General features: G+C 48.9%; 1 protein-coding gene across 1 annotated transcript in view; it reads right to left on the bottom strand.

Annotated features, from left to right (window-relative positions):
- Positions 1-3565: 3565 nt before the first annotated feature.
- SLC6A4 (solute carrier family 6 member 4) overlaps positions 3566-10963 on the bottom strand; it is a 35817-nt gene continuing 28419 nt past the window's right edge. Inside the window, exons 9-14 of the mRNA XM_081945428.1 lie at positions 10174-10286; positions 9349-9480; positions 8142-8241; positions 7027-7127; positions 4678-4845; positions 3566-4310 (exon numbers count right to left, since the gene is read on the bottom strand). Coding sequence (XP_081801554.1) covers positions 4236-4310; positions 4678-4845; positions 7027-7127; positions 8142-8241; positions 9349-9480; positions 10174-10286 — 689 coding nt within the window. The 3' untranslated portion in view covers positions 3566-4235. The remainder of the gene's footprint in view (positions 4311-4677; positions 4846-7026; positions 7128-8141; positions 8242-9348; positions 9481-10173; positions 10287-10963) is intronic.

The raw sequence follows: 10963 nt of genomic DNA, 5'->3' as shown, positions 1-10963 counted from the left end.
TATCTATCTATCTATCTATCCTCTCTAATATCTATCTATCTATCTATCTATCTATCATCTATCTATCTATCTATCTATCTATCTCTAATATCTGTATCTATCCCTCTCTCTAATACCTACCTATCCCTCTCTCTAATATCTACCTATCCCTCTCTCTAATATCTATCTATCTATCTGTCTGTCCCTCTAATATCTATCATCTATCTATCTATCTATCTATCTATCTATCTATCTATCTATCATCTATCCCTCTCTAATATCTATCTATCCCTCTCTCTAATATCTCTCTCTAATATCTCTCTCTCTCTAATATCTATCTATTTATATCTATCTATTTATTTATCCTTCACTCTAATATCTGTCTGTCTGTCTGTCTGTCTATCTATGGCTCTGTCTGTGTGTGTGTGTATTCCAGCATAACTCTGGAACGCCTTGAGCAATTTCAACCAAACTTGTACACAGATGACTTACTCTCTGGAAACAAATACTGTGGGAGTAAGAGACCCCCTAATAATACTCCTCAGGGTGTGTGTTCTGTTAAGATACAGCCTGTTGTGCCTTAAAATGGCTTCTACTGTACAGCGCAGTGGAGTTGCCATGGTAACGGCTTCACAGTACTCCACAAGGGGGCTCCCTCCAGTAAGGGGGAAAATCCAATAGTAGAAATTATGTTTGGTCTGGACATTTTCCCCCTATAAATAAATATCCGGGCAATGCTAGGTTATCGGCTAGTTATATATATAAATTTTAAAGTGTTTAAAAAGTCAGTATCTAAAATGATGAAAAGGTGTTAAGCAACCCGCTGTCCGATTTCGGTCAAGGCGTCCTTTCCCCGGGAAAACTTTTAAATTTCCGTCAAATCATTTCGTCACCCGAAAGACAGAGGGGTACAACTTCCATTTTATTGTCACACTTCACTTTATTACAACACTTGGGGACGTTGGGCGAGAGACGACAAACAAAAACACAACACGCCACTTGGCACAGTCCAGAAAAGCAGCAACGCAAGGATAACGAGATTGGCGGCCTAGGGCACCGCTTTCGCGCCTTGTTCTGTAAAAGAAAACTCCAGTTTTTTTCGTTTAATTTCCCTGTACAAAATAAACAGACAATGCGCAAGTTCCAGGTTTACACGGAATGCGGAGGTTTGGCTTGGAGAAGGGCTTAAACCAGGTTTATCTGACCTTGGTTACTTTTAAGACCTGGGGGATTCAACTCCCAGGTTGAAACCCCCAGGTCTTAAAAGTAATCAAGGTTGAACATTTCCCCGCCTAAAACTTTTCTGCAGTGATCCACCGATCCAGAAGAAGCCAATTCTCCTCCTGGATCAACAGATCGATTTTAAGACTATTTCCTTGGAGGCGTTGAAGGATTCCACAGGTGAGCATGTTCAAAAGGACAACAGCATCATAAATTTGGCTCCCGCTTTCATCCAGCCATGGTTTTCACATCTTGTTACGCATGCACCTTATACGTGGTCCCACCAGTTGATAGTTTAAACCTCATTAAAAAGAGAGAAAGGCGTCTCTTGGATCAAGAGGAAACTTTCCCGCCAACTTCCCGCAAAGGGGAATCTCACAGCAGGTCCTACGAGGTTTAGATGGATCCAGGTCCTAGGGGAAGATCCACACCCACCTGCACACTCGGGGGAGGAAGGGCACGCTTGCCCTTCCCTCTGCTAAGGCTTCACCCGCAGGGAAAGAGGCCTCCAGTAAGAAGAAGCCGACTTGGGGCCTGCATCACCCAAGTAGTATATCGATAGTAGAGACCGTTAGTAGCGCAGGGTTGAACTGTGGGGTCTTTGGTTGCCTCTGAGCTTGATGGTTTCCTTGCAGACGTTTCATGACCCAACTAGGGAACATGATCAGTATTAGAAGGGTGTGGGGTTTGTGGAGAAGAGGATGAGGAGAAGGACTTTTGGGGGTCCTTGGTGGTGGTGTAAGTACTGATGATCTTATCTAGCATGGTGATGAAAGGTCTGCAAGAAAACCATTTAACCTCAGAGCTGGTTTGTGGTGATGGTGGAGGAGGTGGTGGTGGAGGAGGAGGAGGAGGTGGTGGTGGTGGTGGAGGAGGAGGAGGAGGAGGAGGAGGAGGAGGAGGAGGAGGTGGTGGTGGTGGTGGTGGAGGAGGAGGAGGAGGAGGAGGAGGAGGAGGAGGAGGAGGAGGAGGAGGAGGAGGAGGAGGAGGAGGAGGAGGAGGAGGAGAAAATACCAGACTGTTGGAAGGGACCTTGGAGGTCTTCTAGTCCAACCCCCTTGCTTAGGAGCTCCTGAGCTGGCCTAGCTAAGACTGAACCGCTTTGAGATGTGGGATCCGCAAACCCCTTCAGTTAAGGAAACCCATGGGCTTGTCTCTTTTGAGCTCCTTGCAAGGCTAGTTTTCCAGCTGTGGGGAATTTAATTCCTGAAATTTTGGGCAGGTGACATTCTTAAACTCTACCTGCCCTAACCTCTCTCTCTCTCATTCTCTCTCTCTCATTCTCTCTCTCTGTCTCTCTCCCCTCACTCCCTTTCTCTCTCTCTCTCATTTGCTCTCTCTGTTGCATTCTCTCTCTCTCTCATTCTCTCTCCTCTCTGTCTCATTCTCTCTCTCTGTCTGTCTCATTCTCTGTCTCTGTCTCATTCTCTCTCACTCACTCTCTCTTTCTCTCCGTCTCATTCTGTCTCTCTGTCTCATTCTCTCTGTCTCATTTTCTCATTCTCTCTCTCATTCTCTCTCTCTGTCTCATACTCTGTCTGTTTCATTCTCTCTCTCTGACTCATTCTCTCATTCTCTCTCTCTCTCTCATTCTCTGTCATTCTCTGTCTCTGTCTGTTTTATTCTCCCTCTCTGTCTCATTCTCTCTCTCTCATTCTCTCTCTCTCTCTCTCTGTCTCATTCTGTCTCTGTCTGTCTTATTCTCTCTCTCTCGCATTCTCTTTCTCTCTGTCTCATTCTCTCATCCTCTCTCTCTCTCATTCTCTCTCTGTCTCATTCTCTCTCTGTCTCATTCTCTCTCTCTCTTTCTTTCTGTCTCATTCTCTCATCCCCCCTCTCTCTCATTCTCCCTTTCTCTCTCTGTCTCTGTCTGTCTCATTCCCTCTCTCTATCTCATTCTCTCTCTCATTCTCTCTCTCTCTCTGTGTCTCATTCTCTGTCTCTGTCTGTTTTATTCTCTCTCTGACTCATTCTCTCATTCTCTCTCTCTCTCTCTCTCTCATTCTCTCTGTCATTCGCTGTCTCTCTCTGTTTTATTCTCCCTCTCTGTCTCATTCTCTCTCTCTCTCATTCTCTCTCTCTGTGCGTCTCATTCTCTGTCTCTGTCTCTCTTATTCTCTCTCTCTCTCGCATTCTCTCTCTCTCGCATTCTCTTTCTCTCTGTCTCATTCTCTCATCCTCTCTCTCTCTCATTCTCTCTCTCATCCTCTCTCTCTATCTGTCTCATTCTCTCTCTCTGTCTCATTCTCTCTCCCTCTCTCTCTCATTCTCTCTCTCTGTCTGTCTCATTCTCTCTCTCTGTCTCATTCTCTCTCTCTCTCTCTCTCATTCTCTCTCTCTCTCTCTTTCTCTCTGTCTCATCCTCTCTCTCTCTCATTCTCCCTTTCTCTCTCTGTCTATGTCTGTCTCATTCCCTCTCTCTGTCTATCTCATTCTCTCTCTCATTCTCTTTTTCTCTCTCTCATTCTCTCTCTCTCTCTCAGGGTTTGAGCTGGCCTTTGGCTAGGATTAAGCTAAGAGCATGACGAATAAACCTGGGTGACCATTCCTGCTTTTGTTTTTGAAGGGGTTTCCCCCCCCCCCACCAGGTGGGGGGGAAAACCTGAGATTTCTTTGCAACGACACAACAGGGGGTCTATCACAAAGCGGGTCACGACGGACGAAGTTGGCACACAGAAGGCTCTAAGTAGACACTCTTAACTTGCACAGGGGGCCCAGCGAAGGCCGGAGGAGAACCACGCATGCATTCAGACAGCTCCAGGGAACGGAGGATTCACTTGCACTCAAGTGTTCAAAAAGAAAGTCACGGTCATTCGGAAGAGCCCCGGGGCCAAAGGGGGCCCCCAGGTAGTTCTTTTCTCCGGAATCGCTGGCAGATCTTCCTTGGTCCTCCGTGCCAAGAACGTTTCCTGGTGGACATTCTCCGTCTTTGGAATAAGAGCTTTGGAAAGCAAACAGGAGGCAGGATTCGGCCCCGTTACCTGGCCTCTCCTTTCTCCCCCCTCCCCCCCCAAAAATGTGGGCGGGGGGTCGGCCTAAGCAGCATTCAAGTGGATCCCATCGAAGGGAATCTCCGTGGAAGTTTCGGGCGTGATGCTCTTGAGGAGACGCTGCGGAGGAGACGAAGAGAAGGACAGTCAGAGAAGGTGACTGGCACTGGCCTTGGAGGGACCCCGGAGGTGGGCATGGAAGCATGGGAGGGGGCTTCAGAGATTGGAGGATTCTGGGAGTGGAAGTCCTCCCCTCTTAAAGCAGTCTGGCTGGGGGATTCTGGGAGTGGAAGCCCATCCCTCTTAAAGCATTCTGGCTGGGGGATTCTGGGAGTGGAAGTTCACCCATCTTCAATTTGCCCAGCTCGAGAAGTACCAGAATGGACTATTCCATCTCAGGCAGCTTCCTCTGTTGATGGAGCAGCTGAGCCTTCGTCTTCCTCCTGCCGTTCCTTCGCCTGCCCCCTCCCCCACAAGCCCAGCCTACCTCTTTCAGCGTCCCCGGAGTCTTTGCCAACCGATAAACCATGTAGGCAGGGATGCAGATGAAGGAGGACGTCCCAATGCAGTAGCCAAGCACCATGGTCCAGTATGGGTAACTGTAGTCAAAGAGGCGGATTTCCGGAGGACTGGCTACGAAGCTGCAGAGGATGAACTGGAGAAGACCCCAATGTCTTAGCGGGTGGGGCAGAACCTGAAGACTGGAGCTCCAGACCCACCATCGGTGGTCAATCTGAACCTCTCACACCTAGTCTGAGGGGCAGAACCCAAAGACTGGAGCTCCAGACCAACCATCGGTGGTCAATGTGGACCTCTCCCACCTAATCTGTGGAGCAGAGACCTCAGGGCCCACAAGAAGAGACTGAGAGGCACCAGCCCACCCTCCAGTTGGACAATGGGATCTCAGCCAGGAGGCATCAGGGCAGGAGGTCCAGTACAAGACCATAGTTGGGACTATTCCCCCCCCCACCTGTTGGCATGTTTAGACAGGCCTGAGTGAGGCCACCTTCAGGATGCCCCTTTCTGTAGCCTCCATCCCAACTTTTATTCCCACGGCTGGCTTCCCAGAATCCTGAAGGATCTTGTCTGATCTTCACCAACCCATCTTCAACTCCAAACTCCATCCAGCTGTGGCACATTGGAGAGATCCTGCGAACGGCCCCTGGAATACCCTCCCCCCCTTCGCTTTGAAAAAGCATCTTTCTTTTTTAAAAAAAAATGTTTTAACGTGCCGGGAAGGCTGTGGATTTTAGCCCTTGTGATTGTTTGCCTCTTAAATGGGAGAGGTACGGGAAGAAGGAAGAAGGAAGGAGAGGAGGAAGAAAGGGAGAGAGAGAAGGAGAGAGGGTAGGAAGGGGAAGAGGAAGAGTAGGAGTTGGGGGGAAGGAAGGGAAGAAGGAAGGGGAAGGAGAGGAGGAAGGAAGAAAGTAGAGAAGGGAGGGAGGGAGAAAAGAAAGGGAAAAGAAGGTGGTGTTGCAAAAGGAGGAAGGGATGGTAAATAAAGCAACCCAAACTGTATATTATAACCTTTTAAATGGAATAACAAATGTATGAGAATGACAAATATAGAGAAGAATAACAACTGTGTGAATGTATACTTAAAAGGCTATGTAAGAGAATAAAAAGTAATAATCTTCTCAGTTAAAAAAAAACAAAAAACACCCCACACATACACACAGCACGCAAAGTACTATTCGGTATATACAAGACCCAAAGTATCCTCGTAAATCGGAAGAGTAAATCACCTTCCCAGCGTCACTATATTTGCTCGTCTCTTGGCCAGTAAAACAAACAGCTGAACAGCAAGAGAGGCTGTTGAGAATCCTCTGACTTACTCCTCACCTAACCTCAACTCCCCAGAAATTAAAAAGTAGTTTGCAAACCTCCGTGGCAACACACACACACACACACACACACACACCTCTTGTGTTCCTATTAGCCCTGTCCTCAATAACCAAGCAATCGCAGTTTGCCCGGTTATTGCTTTTTATTTCCTTTTTTTTGTTCCAGCCTCATTAAAAGCTTGCCGGGGAGGGTCAACAAGAGAGAGAAAAGTGTGTGTGTGTGTGTGTGTGTGTGTGTGTGTGTGTGTTACTAGCTGGAGGGCTGCCGTGATCCCATGTGATCGTTTAGCCCTTTTATTCTTAGCAATAAAGTGAGGACTTTGTCATCCGTCATGCCAGCAAAAGGTTTCTTTTTTCTCCTGGTTGGGCAGACCTGGGAGATGTTGGCCCTCCGTAATCCTTGCACATCTGGCGTCCCGTGCGCAATGTTGACAGCACTTGAGAAAGAGCTAATTTTGGAACTGGGAGTGAAGCCTTTGTTTAATGCGGGAATGGAAACAGCTTTGTCAAAGCAGCCCAAGGGATGTTAAAATGGAAGAATAAGATACGGCTGGAAAGAAAGAGAGAGAGAGAATGAAAGAAAGAGAGAGAGAGAGAATGAGAGAAAGAGAGAGAGAGAACGCAGGGGTGTGTGTGTTGGGGGTGTGTGTCTGCAGGACGGGCTGAAAACAGGATAGTGGCTGCAGCAGTGGGAGCTTGGTGGTTTTCCTGCAGACGTTTCATGACCCAACTAGGGAACATCATCAGTGCTAGAAGGGAATGGGGTTTGTGGAGTGAAGGAGAAGGGAAAAGGAGGAGGAGGAGACGAGAAATGTGGGGTCCTTGTACTCTCTGAGCATTGTGGTTTTCTTGCAGACATTTCATGACCCAACTATGGAACATCATCAGTGCTAGAAGAGTGTGGGGTTTGTGGAGAGGAGGAGGAGGAGGGAGAGGATTCTGGGTCCTCGATGCCCTCTGAGCTTGGGGGGTTCTCTTTGCATCCTACTCACCAGGATGAAAGCGGGGCTTATGGCGACCCAGCAGACTCTCCAGAACCAGCCAGGAACAAATCCGAGCATCTCCTTCACGTCGCTGCAAAATTGGGTGACCCCTGTGGAGAGACGCCAAGAAGGGATGAAAGACGCTTTGGGGTCACCTCAGTTCGACCCCTGAGGAGCGAAGGAACCTCACGGCCCCTGTGTCCTCCGTCCTGCCCCCACCCCCAGAAGCATCTGCACCCCGAAACCTGGGAGGGTTGCAGTGCAGAAGGCGGGTGGCAATTCTCAATTCGTGATGCCTGCAAGGAGGTCATAAGGGGTGAGAGGCCAATGGACTTCCAGAGGCAGGACTCTGGTGAAAGCCACGTCCTTATGGAGGTCCACCACATCTGGATTGCAGGGGCTCCTTCTGGGGGGTGAGGGACGGAGGGCCAATGAGTTAAGAAAGGATGGGGTCCTCCTTGGTTGCCCCCCAAGGAAGACCTCATCCTTTCTTAACTCATAGCTCTGACCGAGGCTTCCCGAGAGCCTGAAGCAAACTCCTGGTCCCGACAAAAAAAAAACCCTTTTATGAATCGACTGGGAATTCTGCTCCTTCACCTCCAGCAAAGTCTTTCAAGGGTGGATTTACAGTTACAGACCTTCTCTGGCTTGGAGAGCTGCCAGGCCGAGATCTGCAGAACTTGGCAAGGAGCCTCAGAGAGTCACCAACCAATGAAGCGAACTAATTGCCTCCTGCAAACTCCACTCCCCTTTTGTTCCCCTTTTATTCCCTCTGGGAGGGGCCATTCATCGTCCACCTGGGGCCTTACTCCCAAGTCGACCCCTGTTCTTTAGTTGTTCTTTTTGTCTGGCAACTCTGCTCATGCACACATTGGGAACAGGCTCAAGTTGTTCTTCTGCCTCACTGATGTCTGATTTTGAAGGCAGCTGATAACTGTCGGACGGCCCTGGCCCCCTCTCTGCCTCCGACACAGAGCCCTCATCGGAGCCTTCCCCAGACTCCAGGACTGGCCCAGGTTCCTCCCCAACCCTCCTCACTGCCCGAATCTGCTGCCAACTCCATTGGCCGCTGGCAGACCACAACACCCATGTTCCCCACAATCAACGTGAGGATGGGCACTCACCATAGAACCAAGCCACGGCGATGGATTCCAGAAAGACCACAGCTATCACGGCCGGCCCCGTGGCATATTCTTCAAACAGTTTCACCACGTAAGCCCCTCCCTGGGAGGAAGGAAGGGAGAAGGAGAAGCGTTGGGGGGAAAGAAAGGGGTCTCGCAAGCCCTCCTGGGGGTGGGTGGAGCTCATTCGAACTCCCAAAGAAGAAATGACCCCCATGCATGAAGACAAATAGGTCAGAAAATGCATCTTCCGTTTGTCTATTCATCTATCCTTTACCCATGCCACCCATCCCGCAGTTGAGGTGACCCTGAGCCATTGAATACTTCTTCTTATTATTAATTGGAAGGGTCCTTGGTGCTCTCTGAGCTGGGTGGTTTTGTAGCAGACGTTTCATCACCCAACTAGGTAACGTCTTGAGTGCTAGAAGGGGAGCAGGGGCAGGAGGAAGGAGGAGGAGGAGGAGGAGGAAGAGGAGGGGAAAGATGATGGTGGAGGAGAGGAGGAGGAGGAGAAAAAGAAGAGGAGAAAGAAGAAGAAGATGAAGAAAAAGAAGTGGAGGAGGAGGAGGAGGAGGAGGAAGGAGAAGAAGAGGAGGAGAGGAAAGATGATGATGGAGGAGAGGAGGAGGAAAGAAGAAGAGGAGGAGGAGGAAGAAAAGAGGAATGATAGTGGAGAAGGTCTTGAAAGAGAAGGAGGAGGAAAAGAAGAGGAGGAGGAAGGAGCGGAGGAGAGGAATGATGATGGAGAAGGGTTTGAAAGAGGAAGAGGAGGAAGAAGAAAAGGACTGGGTGCTCTCTGAGCTTGTTTCCCCCCCTTACAGACATCTCATGACCCAACTAGGTAACATCATCAGTGTCACAGCAAATAACAATAAATAGTAAACATTATTTATTTAGCACATTGTTTAGATCCCACCATCCCCCCTTCTTGTCTCTGCCTTGATGACTAGCAGTGAATATTAATTTTTTAGCATAGCTCCCCCACTTCCAACCAATTCTGGGCCCCTCCCCAGCTCCTTCCTGCTCTCCATCCTTGTTCATCACAGTTCGTAGCTCAGAGTGATAGGAGACCCCCACCCAATTCTGCTTCGCGATAGACCTCTCCCAGGCTGGCCTGCGGCTGACACCCCCCCCCCCTTCACGAGGGGCTGCAGATCAGCTCCCCCCTCCTCCCCCCCGGCCCCCTCCAGGGTCCACATGAGCTACTTACAAAGGTCAGCGTGGACAAAGAGCCCATAAAACACGTCACGATCAAAATGAGCACCAGCCATTCCCGTTGTTTGCCCCAGATGTGGGGGAATTCATCCAGCACCCCAGTGATGATCCCCTCCAAGCCTGCAAACTGGGGGGAAAAAAACACAGGAGATGTCAAGGAAAGGAAGGAAGGAAGGAAGGAAGGAAAGAAAAAGAAAATATGAAAGAAAAGAAAGGAAAAGAAAGAAAAAGGAAGGAAGGAAGGAAAGAAAGAAAAAAGAAAATATGAAAGAAAGAAAAGAAGAAGAAAGAAACAAAGGAAGGAAGGAAGAAAAGAAAGAAAAAGAAAATATGAAAGAAAGAAGAAAGAGAAAGAAAGAAAGAAAAAAAGAAAGAAAGAAAGGCCAAAAGCAGGAATTCCCTCCATCGCTGGAGGTTTTCAAGAAGAGACTGGGCCACTGTTTGTCTCAAATGGCCTGGGGTCTCCTCTCAAGCAAGGGGTTGGACTAGACCACCTCTGGGGTCCCTTCCAGCCCTTTTGAGTCTACAGGTGGCAGGCAGAGCCCTCTCTGTGGGCATGTAAGCTGTTGCCCCAGCTTGGCTCCATCGCCCATGTGCCTCCTGCCAGCCAGCTGGTCTTTGGGTCTCTGCCATGCATTCGCCGGGTGGGGTGGGGAGGATGGGGGGAGTCGCGATGAGAAAAAGGGAGCCACCACTGGTCTAAGGTCCCCCGTTTGGTTTGGACTTGTGACATGTGTCCTGTCCCCCCCCGGTGACTCCCTGGGACCCTCGCTCTGCCCTGCCAAGGCCCCCTCTGGAAAGGGGACCCTCCTCTGCTCACCGTGCTGTCCAGTCCGAGGGTGATCAACATCAGGAAGAAAATGATGGCGAAGAAAGTGGATGCCGGCATGTTGGCGATGGCCTCGGCGTAGGTGATGAAGAGAAGGCTGGGTCCTGTTTGACAATCGGGGAGAGAAAGGAGTCAGGGCGGCTCTCTCTGGTCTTTGGGAAACCCCCTCCCCTCCTCCTCCTCTTCCTCCTCTTCCTCCCGTCTTGTTCTTCCAATGAAGAACCAGATGCTCGAGATAATGAGGAAGGAAGGAGATAAGGGGGGAAATAAGGAAGGAAGGAAATAAGGAAGAAAATAAGAAAGGAAGGAAGGAAGGAAGGAGAGGAAGGGAGGGGAGGATAGCAGGAAGAAGAAGAAAAGCAAAAGCATGGAAAACAAAGGAAAAGAGAAGAGCAAATAATACAAAATGGAAAAAGAAAGGAAGGAAGGATTGCAAAGAAGAAAGAAACAACAGGAAAAAGGAAGACAAAGAACAAATAATACTGAAAGGAAAGAGGGAGGGAGGGAGGGAGGATGGACAGGAAGGAAATAAGAAAGGAAGGAAATAAGGAAGGAAATAAGGAATGAATGAAATAAGGAAGGAAGGAAGGAAAGAAGGAAGGAGAGGGAGGGAGGAGAGGGCAGCAGGAAGAAGAAAAAAGCAAAAGCATGGAAAACAGGAAAAGAGAAGAGCAAACAATACAAAATGGAGAAAGAAAGGAAGGAAGGATAGCAAAGAAGAAAGAAACAAAAGGAAAAAGGAAGATAAAGAACAAATAATACTGAAAGAAAAGAGGGGAGA

This window comes from Natrix helvetica (genome assembly GCF_964273705.1).
Source record: "Natrix helvetica genome assembly, chromosome: 2".
In the NCBI taxonomy this organism is placed as follows: domain Eukaryota; kingdom Metazoa; phylum Chordata; class Lepidosauria; order Squamata; family Natricidae; genus Natrix; species Natrix helvetica.
This window is presented reverse-complemented; position numbering and strand designations above follow the sequence as displayed.